At 42.4% G+C, this 12,882-nt stretch overlaps 1 protein-coding gene across 1 annotated transcript in view; it reads right to left on the bottom strand.

Moving 5' to 3' along the window:
* Window positions 1–2,400: 2,400 nt before the first annotated feature.
* The window catches only part of rexo5 (RNA exonuclease 5), an 11,322-nt gene continuing 840 nt past the window's right edge, over window positions 2,401–12,882 (bottom strand). Inside the window, exons 2-19 of the mRNA XM_079421153.1 lie at window positions 11,938–12,017; window positions 11,739–11,862; window positions 11,550–11,655; window positions 11,367–11,477; window positions 11,203–11,291; window positions 10,996–11,111; window positions 10,784–10,922; window positions 10,515–10,609; window positions 10,321–10,423; window positions 9,930–10,021; window positions 9,727–9,856; window positions 8,305–8,418; window positions 8,088–8,225; window positions 7,908–8,000; window positions 4,217–4,436; window positions 3,954–4,129; window positions 3,764–3,873; window positions 2,401–3,297 (exon numbers count right to left, since the gene is read on the bottom strand). Coding sequence (XP_079277279.1) covers window positions 3,243–3,297; window positions 3,764–3,873; window positions 3,954–4,129; window positions 4,217–4,436; window positions 7,908–8,000; window positions 8,088–8,225; window positions 8,305–8,418; window positions 9,727–9,856; window positions 9,930–10,021; window positions 10,321–10,423; window positions 10,515–10,609; window positions 10,784–10,922; window positions 10,996–11,111; window positions 11,203–11,291; window positions 11,367–11,477; window positions 11,550–11,655; window positions 11,739–11,862; window positions 11,938–12,017 — 2,091 coding nt within the window. The 3' untranslated portion in view covers window positions 2,401–3,242. The remainder of the gene's footprint in view (window positions 3,298–3,763; window positions 3,874–3,953; window positions 4,130–4,216; window positions 4,437–7,907; window positions 8,001–8,087; window positions 8,226–8,304; window positions 8,419–9,726; window positions 9,857–9,929; window positions 10,022–10,320; window positions 10,424–10,514; window positions 10,610–10,783; window positions 10,923–10,995; window positions 11,112–11,202; window positions 11,292–11,366; window positions 11,478–11,549; window positions 11,656–11,738; window positions 11,863–11,937; window positions 12,018–12,882) is intronic.

Raw genomic sequence — 12,882 nt, 5'->3', positions numbered from 1 at the left:
GAATGTGTCAAATTAAAAATAATTTTAAAAAGAGTTTTTAATAATGTATAATCTCATAGCTGAAAAAAAAAAATTGTTACATTTTTTTATTTGAATCCATTTTAATACAAATTGTTACTTTCAGAAGTAACAATTTTTTTTTTTTTTCGGATTTGTTCATTTCCACCAGAAAAAGAGAGTTCTGTGACCAGTTACATATATCACTGTTTCAGCTGCAGTAAATTATAGCAGCATCTCCATCAGTAAAATCTAACAGTGAAATTAATTCCATTGTATTGGACTTACCCATTTGTAATATGAAAGTTGAACTCATGCACTTGGAAAATCCGATGGGACAAATCACCGGTCTCTCCGGACAGTAATCCCCCAAACCCCTGCACTCATAACACCAATGCGAGTCCCATGCCGATCTGAATTTGCGCTCCGTGGCATTACAAGCCCTGCTGATCTGAGTACCTGCAGTGAAGAGAAAGAACAGAAGCAGAGCTCTGGAGATCTGCAGATCCATCATTGATCAGGAGGTGAAAGAAATGAAGTGTCTGTTTCAGCGCACCTTATATAGCTCTTCAGAAAGGGGTGGTCTTCATCAGAAAAAAGAAGTTGAACAGAAAGACAATGGAGTAATAAAACAAGCAGAGAGTTTATGAAACAGAAACTTTTTAGTTTGCACCATTAACTTATCAGTTAATGAGAAAGTGAAGCTTAAAAGGAAATCAGGCTTTCTATATGTAAGGGATGTATAGGTGCTTAACCTTTTAACAGATGATCAAATTTGTCAAATTATTATTTTCAATTTACACTTTAACCCCAAACTGATCAATGTTCTTAAACAGTAACATCACATTCATGTATGCTTTAGAGCTGAACACAAGCCTTCAGCAGCATCCAACTAGCACACACCTCCAAAAACCGGAACCTGAAATAGGTCAAGACTGGTTTATTTCAAGTTAAAAGAGATTTAACTGTGAGTTTAGCCTACAGTACTGCAACGTTTGGAGCAGACAGTTAAGACTTCAGTTTGAGATGCAACAGCATCAGTCAGCTAGTGATGAAGGAGTTATTGAGAAATCAGTGCCAGATTAGTGTCCATTCTCTTTTAGCATTTCAACTATTTTAACTTCAAATCGTCACGTCTGTTGTCTCTCACATCAAAATCCACACACATATTGGTTTAGAATGGTTTTTGATTGTAAAAATAGTTTGATCTCTGCAGATTTCTCTCCTGATTCACACCAGACCACTATTTCAATGAATAGAGAACATTTTGAGCAAGTTTGGCTGAAGTATTCCCCCAAAGAGTAAATCACTGTTCTGTTTGCTAATCATAAACAAGATCTCCTATATTGTGCTGTGAGTACAGTATGATGTATTTAATCTAAGTACATAGTTTTGGGTAGTGTTAGCGTGTGTTTTTATTTAGTGTTTTATGTGTGATAATGTAAGTCTGCAACATTGTAAACTCTTTGTCATTGTGCTTGTAATGCAAAATGACAAAGGGATTTAAGTAAGTGTTATGGTAGTTTTTGTTTCTAGTTCATGTTTTTTTTTCTTTTTTTTGGTAAGTAAAAAGCAGACAGCAAAACCGTTATAAACTCTTTTATCTGTTGAATTTAGCAAGCTTTACAATGCAGTCGTGGAGGTGTGAATGTGGTCTGGATGTGATGTGTTTGAGTGGTTCTGTGGGCCTCAGTTAGTTGGAAAAACAAATGTGATGGTGTGCCACAAGGTTCTGTGCTTGGTCCTCTGCTGTTTAATCTGTATATGCTTCCTCTTGGCAAGATTATTAGTAGTTTCAATCTTATTGTTGTTACACCGATGACATCCAATTATATATTTCTTTTAGTCCTGATAGACTAGACAAACTGTCTCTTCTGCAGAATCGCCTAGTCTCCATTAACAAATGGATGGAGGATCATTTTCTGCAACTAAATACTGATAAAACTGAGGTGATTATTGCCCCTGACCACATTACCCCCAAGATTAGGCAGGTTATCGGGGTCTATCATCCTCTGACTGCAGTGACATAAGAAATCTGTGTCATTTTTGACAGATGTATATGTTTTAACAGTCACATAAAGTCAGTCAGGCAATGCTCGTTCGTGCCTTTACCTCTTGATGACTGGACTGTTGCAATGTTTGAATATATCTACCATGGGTCGATTACAAGTTGTACAGAATGCGGCTGCAAGGCTTTGACTAGGACCAGCAGGAGTTCACACATTACTCCAGTTCTTAAAGCCCTGCATTGGTTTTAGGGTGCATTTTAAGATTTAGTCATTACTTATAAAGCTCTGCATGATCACCCACTTATATCCAGGATCTACTACAAGTACACTTCAACTTATATATAGTTGTTTGTGTGTTTTTCACATTGCATCAAACATAAAGCAAAACACAGTAATGAAGAACCTTCGCAAAGCCTTGCTATTTTTAATACTGTTATTAATATCAGCACCTTTTATGGATCATTAGGGATTCGTTAGTGAAAGGTGTTATGATGAACTAAACTGAAGGGTCACGAAGATCATGATTTCAAACCATCTGAAGTCATTTTATTTCAGCTGGGCTTAAGGAATGCGATAGAGACACTGAACATGTATCTGTACAAAATTAGTGTTTGTCACAGTTACGCGTGAGATTTCAGGTTATCTGTCAGGTTATGTGGTTCAGATGCATGTGTGAAATGAGAAAAGGTCAGTGTGACGCACCTGCAGCAGCCCCTCTTGTGAATTAGTTTCCTGTTTATTTGTGTGTGTAACGAGCCACAAAATAACAATCATTTTTAAACATTTTCGGTCAAACGTTGCACTTCAAACATCAATAACAGCTTTAACTTGTCAAAGTAAGAGACATCAGGTGTGGATGAACTCTACTTAAACCACTAAAACACAATCCTGAGGACCTGAATCCTGATGTTGATGTGTCCATTTGACCCTCAGACACGATTCTGACAGATATTCATGAACGAACAGCTCAGTGATCTCACTAGCACAGAGACGGAATCGTGTTTGTGACTAAAGCAGCTGAATGAATTCTGCTCAGGCCAGGGTCACTGTGATGTTTTCAGCTGAACTAAAGCTCCTCACACTTCAGTCGTGTTTATTCTGAACAGTGTTTAAATACATTAAAAATCTGTTCACATGTATGAAAAAGCATGTTCTATAAAAACAATTGTTTAAATGGGCATGTCAATCAGGTCAGCCAATCACAGATCAGCTGTCAAGCAGGCTCTCAGGCATTGGTCAGTCGCTCTGTTTGATGTGAATGAAGCAGAGGCCAGCATGATCGACGCCGTCGCTGTAAACACACACAGAATGTCAGTCGCACTGATACACAAACTGTGTGTGTGAGTGTGAGAGTGAGTGTGAGAGTGAGTGAGTGAGTGAGTGAGTGTGTGTGTGTGTGTGTGTGTGTGTGTATATATGTTTATGTGGTTTATGAGGACACAAATTTGTATAATGACATGGGTATGACAGAGGTATTACAATATGAAGGTGGTTTATGAGGACACTGCCTATGTCCCGGTAATTCAAAAGGCTTAAAAAACATACTAAATGGTGTTTTTTTGAAAATCTAAAAATGCACAAAGTCTCCTGTGAGGGCTAAGTTTAGGTGTAGGGTTGGTGTAGGGCAATAGCACACACAGTTTGTTCAGTATAAAAACCATTACGCCTATGGAGAGTCCCCATAAACCACAAAAACCAACATGTGTGTGTGTGTGTGTGTGTGTGTGTGTGTGTGTGTGTGTGCGCGCGCGACGTACCTTCTGTGTCCGGGCAGGATGACAACGCTCAGGCAGTTTTCCTCCAGCGCTCTGAACACTTTTCCTACTCTTGCATCCAGTTTCTTCATCAGCCGCTCCAGCAGTCGCTCCTGAGGGTCACATGACACAAATAATCAGAGACGCAGAGACATTAAAGACAGTTTCTGTTTGACTGACAGCTGTCACTCACATCACACTCCTCCCCCTGCTCTGCCCTGTCTGGGCTGGTTTCCGTGGTAACAGGGTGTGTGTGTGCCCATGAGGTCATGTGGGGCGGAGTCAGAGCGTGACACACTGACAGCTTCCTGTTTCCGATCTGGAGGGCGACGCCCACTGCGGCCTGAGCGCTGTCAGCGCACTCGAACTCTACAACACACATAAAACACTAGCATCATCCCGTCATTTACATATTACCGAGGTGAATTAACGGCACTCTGGTGGACTCATACGCACTGATGAAGGCGTGTCTGCCGCATTTCCCAGCATGCTCTGCGGTGCTCGTGATGTGCTGAATGGGGCCGAACTGTCTGAAGGTCTGGAGCTGGTCTTCATGGCGATAGGGTTTGGAGGACAGATTACTCACGTAGATGACATGAGCGTTGAGAGGATCGTTCTGACGCTCAGAGAGACGCTCGTCCAGATCCAGACACAAATCATGTACGGGACGCCGCACCTGCGCTCACATAATGACCATTAAAACCCTCGTCAGCTCACAGACACAACACCTCCTAACTCCAACAACTGGAACCATAACGATAACTAAAAGGACTATCAGAAGAACTAGAATCATAACGATAACTGTAACAGGACTATCAGAAGAACTAGAACCATAACGATAACTGTAACAGGACTATCAGAAGAACTAGAACCATAACTGTAACAGGACTATCAGAAGAACTAGAATCATAACGATAACTGTAACAGGACTATCAGAAGAACTAGAATCATAACTGTAACAGGACTATCAGAAGAACTAGAATCATAACGATAACTGTAACAGGACTATCAGAAGAACTAGAATCATAACTGTAACAGGACTATCAGAAGAACTAGAACCATAACGATAACTGTAACAGGACTATCAGAAGAACTAGAACCATAACTGTAACAGGACTATCAGAAGAACTAGAATCATAACGATAACTGTAACAGGACTATCAGAAGAACTAGAATCATAACTGTAACAGGACTATCAGAAGAACTAGAACCATAACTGTAACAGGACTATCAGAAGAACTAGAACCATAACTGTAACAGGACTATCAGAAGAACTAGAATCATAACGATAACTGTAACAGGACTATCAGAAGAACTAGAATCATAACTGTAACAGGACTATCAGAAGAACTAGAATCATAACGATAACTGTAACAGGACTATCAGAAGAACTAGAACCATAACGATAACTGTAACAGGACTATCAGAAGAACTAGAACCATAACGATAACTGTAACAGGACTATCAGAAGAACTAGAACCATAACAGGACTATCAGAAGAACTAGAATCATAACGATAACTGTAACGATAATGATAATAACGATAACTAACAATACTATCAAAGTAACTATATCAATAACGATAACAATAACTGTAACAAAACTATCAGAATAACAATAACTATTATAACTAACTAACAATAAATATAAAGAGAATGATAACTATAATAATAATAACAACAACAACGATAACTAACAATACTATCAGAGTAACTACAACAATAAATAAAACTATAACCATACCGGCAACAATAACTACAATAAGTAATGATAACAATAACAATACCATAACAACAGCCAAATATTAGCTGAAGAAAAAGCTCTTGATTTTAAAGTGATTCTATTATAGAGCAGTTATTAAAACTCAGTTATTAAAACTCTATAGTGATAGTTATTATTGCTGCTGTGAACAGACATTTAGTCTGGAGTCAATATACTGAACTAATGTAAACAATGACGTGCTCGGATGAGAGTGTGAGTGTGTGTGTTAGTGAGTGTGTGTGTGTGTTAGTGAGTGAGTGAGTGAGTGAGTGAGTGAGTGTGTGTGTGTGTGTGTGTGTGTGTGTGTGTTAGTGAGTGAGTGTGTGTGTGTGTGTTAGTGAGTGAGTGTGTGTGTGTGTGTGTTAGTGAGTGAGTGTGTGTGTGTGTGTGTGTGTTAGTGAGTGTGTGTGTGTGTGTGTGTGTTAGTGAGTGAGTGAGTGTGTGTGTGTGTGTGTTAGTGAGTGAGTGTGTGTGTTAGTGAGTGTGTGTGTGTGTGTGTTAGTGAGTGAGTGAGTGTGTGTGTTAGTGAGTGAGTGAGTGTGTGTGTTAGTGAGTGTGTGTGTGTGTGTGTGTGTTAGTGAGTGAGTGAGTGTGTGTGTGTGTGTGTGTGTGTGTGTTAGTGAGTGAGTGTGTGTGTGTGTGTGTGTGTGTGTGTGTGTTAGTGAGTGAGTGTGTGTGTGTGTGTGTGTTAGTGAGTGTGTGTGTGTGTGTGTTAGTGAGTGAGTGAGTGTGTGTGTGTGTGTGTGTGTTAGTGAGTGAGTGTGTGTGTTAGTGAGTGTGTGTGTGTGTGTGTGTGTTAGTGAGTGAGTGAGTGTGTGTGTTAGTGAGTGAGTGAGTGTGTGTGTTAGTGAGTGTGTGTGTTAGTGAGTGTGTGTGTGTGTGTGTGTGTGTGTGTGTGTGTGTGTGTTAGTGAGTGAGTGAGTGAGTGTGTGTGTGTGTGTGTGTGTGTGTGTGTGTGTTAGTGAGTGAGTGTGTGTGTGTGTGTGTGTGTGTGTGTGTTAGTGAGTGAGTGTGTGTGTGTGTGTGTGTTAGTGAGTGTGTGTGTGTGTGTGTGTTAGTGAGTGAGTGAGTGTGTGTGTGTGTGTGTGTTAGTGAGTGAGTGTGTGTGTGTGTTAGTGAGTGAGTGTGTGTGTGTGTTAGTGAGTGTGTGTGTGTGTGTGTGTTAGTGAGTGAGTGAGTGTGTGTGTTAGTGAGTGAGTGAGTGTGTGTGTTAGTGAGTGTGTGTGTTAGTGAGTGTGTGTGTGTGTGTGTTAGTGAGTGAGTGAGTGTGTGTGTGTGTGTGTGTGTTAGTGAGTGTGTGTGTGTGTGTGTTAGTGAGTGAGTGATTGAGTGAGTGTGTGTGTGTGTGTGTGTGAGCATGTGAGTGAGTGTGTGTGTTAGTGAGTGAGTGTGTGTGTGTGTGTTAGTGAGTGAGTGAGTCTGTGTGTGTGAGTGAGTGTGTGTGTGTGAGTGAGAGCGTGTGAGTGAGTGTGTGTGTGTTAGTGAGAGTGTGTTAGTGAGTGAGAGCGTGTGAGTGTGTGTGTGTGTTAGTGAGTGAGTGAGTGAGTGAGTGTGTGTGTGTTAGTGAGTGAGAGCGTGTGAGTGAGTGTGTGTGTGTGTGTGTGTGTGTTAGTGAGTGAGTGTGTGTGTGTGTGTTAGTGAGTGAGTGAGTCTGTGTGTGTGTGTGTGTGTGTGTGTGTGTGTGTGTGAGTGAGAGCGTGTGAGTGAGTGAGTGAGTGTGCGTGTTAGTGAGTGAGTGAGTGTGTTAGTGAATGAGTGTGTGTGTGTGTGTGTGTGTGTGTGTGTGTGTGTTAGTGAGTGAGTGTGTGTGTGTTAGTGAGTGAGTGAGTCTGTGTGTGTGTTAGTGAGTGAGTGAGTGTGTGTGTGTGTGTGTGTGTTAGTGAGTGAGAGCGTGTGAGTGAGTGAGTGAGTGAGTGAGTGTGCGTGTTAGTGAGTGAGTGTGTGTGTGTGTTAGTGAATGAGTGTGTGTGTGTGTGTGTGTTAGTGAGTGAGTGTGTGTGTGTGTGTGTGTGTGTGTGTGTTAGTGAGTGTGTGTGTGTGTTAGTGAGTGAGTGAGTCTGTGTGTGTGTGTGTGTGTGTGTTAGTGAGTGAGTGAGTCTGTGTGTGTGTGTGTGTTAGTGAGTGTGTGTGTGTTAGTGAGTGTGTGTGTGTGTTACTGAGTGAGTGAGTCTGTGTGTGTGTGTTAGTGAGTGAGTGAGTCTGTGTGTGTGTGTGTATGTGTGTGTGTGTGTGTGTTAGTGAGTGAGTGAGTCTGTGTGTGTATGTGTGTGTGTGTGTGTTAGTGAGTGTGTGTGTGTGTGTTACTGAGTGAGTGAGTATGTGTGTGTGTGTGTGTGTGTGTGAGTGAGTGTGTGTTAGTGAGTGAGTGAGTGCGTGTTTGAGAAACCTTGATAATGCAGTCGTTGATCTGGTGTCCATTCAGATGTTCTAGAGCGAGCTGAGCTCCTTCAAGATGCTCAAACACCACCTCTGCATGAACCTGCAGACACACACACACTCAAAGACTGTATTGTCTCAATGACTCAGTGTGAGGACTCGGAGTGTGTGTGTGTGTGTGTGTGTGTACCCCGTGTGTGTAGTGCAGCAGTCGTATGGTCCGCAGGCGTCCACAGCGCTTCAGGAGTCTGTTTACGAGAGTCTCTGTGGCGTCAGACGGCAGCGGGCCCACATACAGCACACACATCTGCTCCAAACGCTCACACACCTGCAAACAAAGACACAGTTTGATTCAGAGACACATTGTCTGTCTGCGAGTGTGTGTGTGTGTGTGTGTGTTTGTGTACCTGATGCAGGTGTCGTCCCATCGCTTCTGTTTGATTCAGTGTGTTTCTGAAAGATGAGAACTTAAGAACACTGAGTGTGTACGACTGAACCACCCGTCTGTACACACACACCACCTGCACACACACACACACACACACACACACAGAGTCAGAGAGAACAATTCAGTACAACATTTTCAAAAGTCAATAATTGGCGATTCACTCCTAAAATGAATCATTCAGACCAATATTTTTGAATTGACAACTCAATTCATTGAGAAGAAAGAAAATCAAATAGAATGATTGAAAAGAATCAATTCAAACCAATGAATCACTCACATGACTTTAAAGGTCCCATATTGTACACCTTTCTGGAGTTTTATTTTAGGTTTTGATGTCCTTAAGAATATATATTTGATTGCATACCTGCTGCATGACATCTGTGGTTAAACACGATAAAACGAGCGGACTGGACAGAAACCATTGTCAAAAATGCTTGCGTTTGCAGCACACACTTCTTATCAGAAAAGATTCAATAAAGTATTGTCTTTTGTTGTTATGGAATGTTGTGATTAATTGTGGCTGGAAGAATATTGTAGCAGTAAATAGTTGCCTGCTGAAATCTAAATGTATTTACAGCTTCATCATGACTAGATAGACACGGTGAGTTGGTCTTTACTATACGTTACCCGTGATCCAGCTCATAGTAACAGTCCTGTCAGATCATTCTTGGAGTGACAGTGTAATGTTACAGGTCCTGGTTTCGTCTGTTAAAGTTAATCTTTTCGACACTGTCTGGGGGTTTGGCAAAAGGATGGAAGGCGGTGCTCGGGATGGTGACTGAAGGCGGTGACGGAGTAGATCGGACGGCACAGTTTTATGGAAGTCACAACGCCTCCTGAAAAAACACTTTATGCTACTTCATGCAGGCTGTGTGCACTTTACGGTGGACTGACTGTTTTGAAACTTATGGTAGTTACATAGCCCCTAGACCTCTGTTATCATGGAAAAAGCCAGGAAATTTCAGTTTTGACAATATGGGACCTTTAAATTTTTTTTTTTAAATTGTGATTCAGGCTCACAAATGAATCATTCAGACCATACTTTTTACATTTATACAATTCGTTAAGAAGAACTGATTCAAAAGAACCTATTAACAACAACAATTAAACAATAACGTTATATCATTATCAGTTATCGTTATTCTGACAGTACTGTTACAGTTGTTGTTATTATCATTATTGCTAAAGTTATTGTCATTGTTATGGTTAGTCTGGTAGTATTGTTACAGTTGTCATTAGTGTGTATGACTGAACCACATTTATGAACACACCACACACACACAGTGAGATACAGGTGTGTGTGTGTGTGTGTGTGTGATTGTTTGTGTGTGAGAGAGATCATCACACACACACACACACACACTGAAATACAGGTACACACCTCTCTGTCACTGGAGCACTGGTGTCTCCGGCACTGCTGATTGGACAGCGAGCCGCTCGTCTCCACCGATGCGCCCAGGAACACTGCTGATTGGCCGGATCTGCTGAGGGCGTGGCCGAAGCGGAGAGGGCTGTGATTGGACAGAGAGACCGTCAGCGAGTAGGATCGTTAGCCTCAAACGAGTCAGATCTACTGATGAGTACCTGTTGCGATGATTGGACGAGATTGCGTGATCAGAGTCATGGTCCTCAGGAAACTCCAGATCCCACAGATCCTCCAGATGATCCTCAACCACCTGAGAGAGAATCAACATCAGCCATCGACGATCCAACATCACTGGAGAATATTCAAGAGCAATGATTTACAGGAACCATCCCAAAAGAAGTGACTTAGAAAATTCAGAAGAACTGATTCAAAAGAACCAACGACTCACAGTTTAAAACTAAAACAAATCATTCTGGCCATCTTTTGTGAATTGGTTCGACTGATTCATTGAGAAGAAATTCAAAAGGAATGATTTACACAAACCAATTTTAAAAAGCTGATTCGAGAACTGACTCAATTCAAATGAATCATTAAGAAACTGACTCAGACCTCTCTGGGTCCCTTCCTGATGAAGTACTGAGCCAGATGAAGAGTGGCCAGTGCGTCCTCGCAGGGGTCGTGACCTGTCCTGACCTCCGACTGGATCTCCCGCCTGACACACACACAGAGAGAGAGAGAGACACGTCTGGATCTGAAGCGTGTGAACGTGACGAGCTGCAGCTGTGTGTGTGTGTTTGACTCACTTCAGAACGACCTCAGCCAGGTGTTTGAGTTTGAACCTGCGGCCGAACTCCTGCCGGTACAGCAGAGACGTGTCGATGACGTGAGGATGAACCAGCTGAGCACAAACACACACAAACACTACAACTGTTAAAAAAACAGGTGCAGTCACTGAAACAAAGCTGGAGAACATATGCAAAACAAATATTACTTGACTAATGACTAAAACTGAAATAAAAAGAAAAGAAACATACTAACACATTAAAGAAACACTAAAACACAAATGACGTACGTGTAAGGCACGCAGGTCTCCGTTCAGAGAGTGGCCGACCAGCACAGCGTCCGGCGGCAGCAGCTGCAGCAGTCTGGACTGAACGTCTGCCAGACGCGTGGAGACGGGCGCGAGGATCGCTCGCGTGATTCCTGAGAACCTGAGACACACACACATTAAATCACACACAACACTGCAGACCTGGACATAAACGTGTGTGTGTGTGTGTTTACCTGGTGCAGTAGTCGATGATGGGGTTGGGTGGTTTGACGAGCTCGTCCAGCACACAGCGTCCACTGCTGTCCACCAGCGCCACACGCGTGACCTCAAACCCCGCATACGTCAGACACTGAAACACAGACACATGTCAGAGTGACGCCAGCCAATCACAGCACAGATCAGATCAGCCAATCACAGCACAGATCACTGCATCCACTCACCATCTCACAGTCCAGGCCAAACAGAGGACTGCTGTCCGTCACCTGGCTGTCGCTCACCGTACACACAAACCCCTCACAGCCAGAGCCACCTGCACAGCATCATGGGAAAATGACATCGGCACGTGTGTGTGTGTCTCAGATATGTATGTGTGTGCGTGTCTCACCCTTCACAGGATAATTCTGTTTGATCATCTCCTGTTGGGTCAGCAGGAAGCTGCTCAGCCCGGCGGTGCTCAGACCGAAGCGGCGAATCACGGGATGCCACCTCAGCGCAGCTGCGACACACAGAGGGTCATGTGACACGGATCATCAGTGGCCAACGGATCGGCGAGGAACAAACGACTCACCTGGTAGCGCTGTGTGCGTCTCTGCTGCTCTGTCACACACCGTGACCTCAGCGCTGAGGAGGTCAGAGGTCAGCAGGTCACCAGAGGAGGGCGCCAGAGTCCATCTCTGAGACACACAGCACTGATCAGTAACTACAGTCAGCAGTGTTTGTGTAATAGTAATGATGTGTGTGTGTGTGTGTGACTCACTGCGCTGTATTTGTTTCTCAGATGTCTGAAGATACTGAGGTATCTGTAGAAGTGACTCTGTGTGAGTCCGTCCAGAACCATCACGTTCACACGGGACACTCGCTCATCACCCACACCGAACCAGCTGAACATACAACACACCGTCACCTGACTGTCAGAGAGAGTGAGAGTGTGTGTGTGTGTGTGTGTGTGTGTGTACCTGGGCTTCCTCATGCTGTGTGAGCGTCTGAGTGTGATGTAGTGGATCAGATCACACACGTCCTTCACCGAGAGCACATCCTGATCCACAGAAACACACACAGTGAATGAACCAGAATCAACACACTGACTTCATCAAGTGCAGCACCGTGACTGAGTGAGTCTGAATGAGTATTAATGTGATGCGTATGAATGGGAGTGAGTATTAATGAGTATGAATGTGATGAGCATGAATGAGAGTGAGTATTAATGTGATGAGTATTAATGAGATGAGTATGAATGAGAGTGAGTATGAATGTGATGAGCATGAATGAGAGTGAGTATTAATGTGATGAGTATGAATGAGAGTGAGTATTAATGTGATGAGCATGAATGAGAGTGAGTATTAATGTGATGAGTATGAATGAGAGCGAGTATGAATGTGATGAGCATGAATGAGAGTGAGTATTAATGTGATGAGTATTAATGAGATGAGTATGAATGAGAGTGAGTATTAATGTGATGAGTATGAATGAGAGCGAGTATGAATGTGATGAGCATGAATGAGAGTGAGTATTAATGTGATGAGTATGAATGAGAGCGAGTATGAATGTGATGAGCATGAATGAGAGTGAGTATTAATGTGATAAGTATGAATGAGAGCAAGTATGAATGTGATGAGCATGAATGAGAGCGAGTATGAATGTGATGAGTATTAATGAGATGAGTATGAATGAGAGTGAGTATTAATGTGATGAGTATGAATGAGTATGAATGTGATGAGTATGAATGTGAATGAGTATTAATGAGTATGAATGGGATGAGTATGTGATGAGTATGAATGTGAATGAGTATTAATGTGAGTATTAATGAGTATGAATGGGATGAGTATGTGATGAGTATGAATGAGAGTGAGTATTAATGTGATGAGTATGAATGTGATGAGTATGAATGAGAGTGAGTATTA

Source organism: Barbus barbus (genome assembly GCF_936440315.1).
Source record: "Barbus barbus genome assembly, chromosome: 7".
Classification (NCBI taxonomy): Eukaryota; Metazoa; Chordata; class Actinopteri; order Cypriniformes; family Cyprinidae; genus Barbus; species Barbus barbus.
This window is presented reverse-complemented; position numbering and strand designations above follow the sequence as displayed.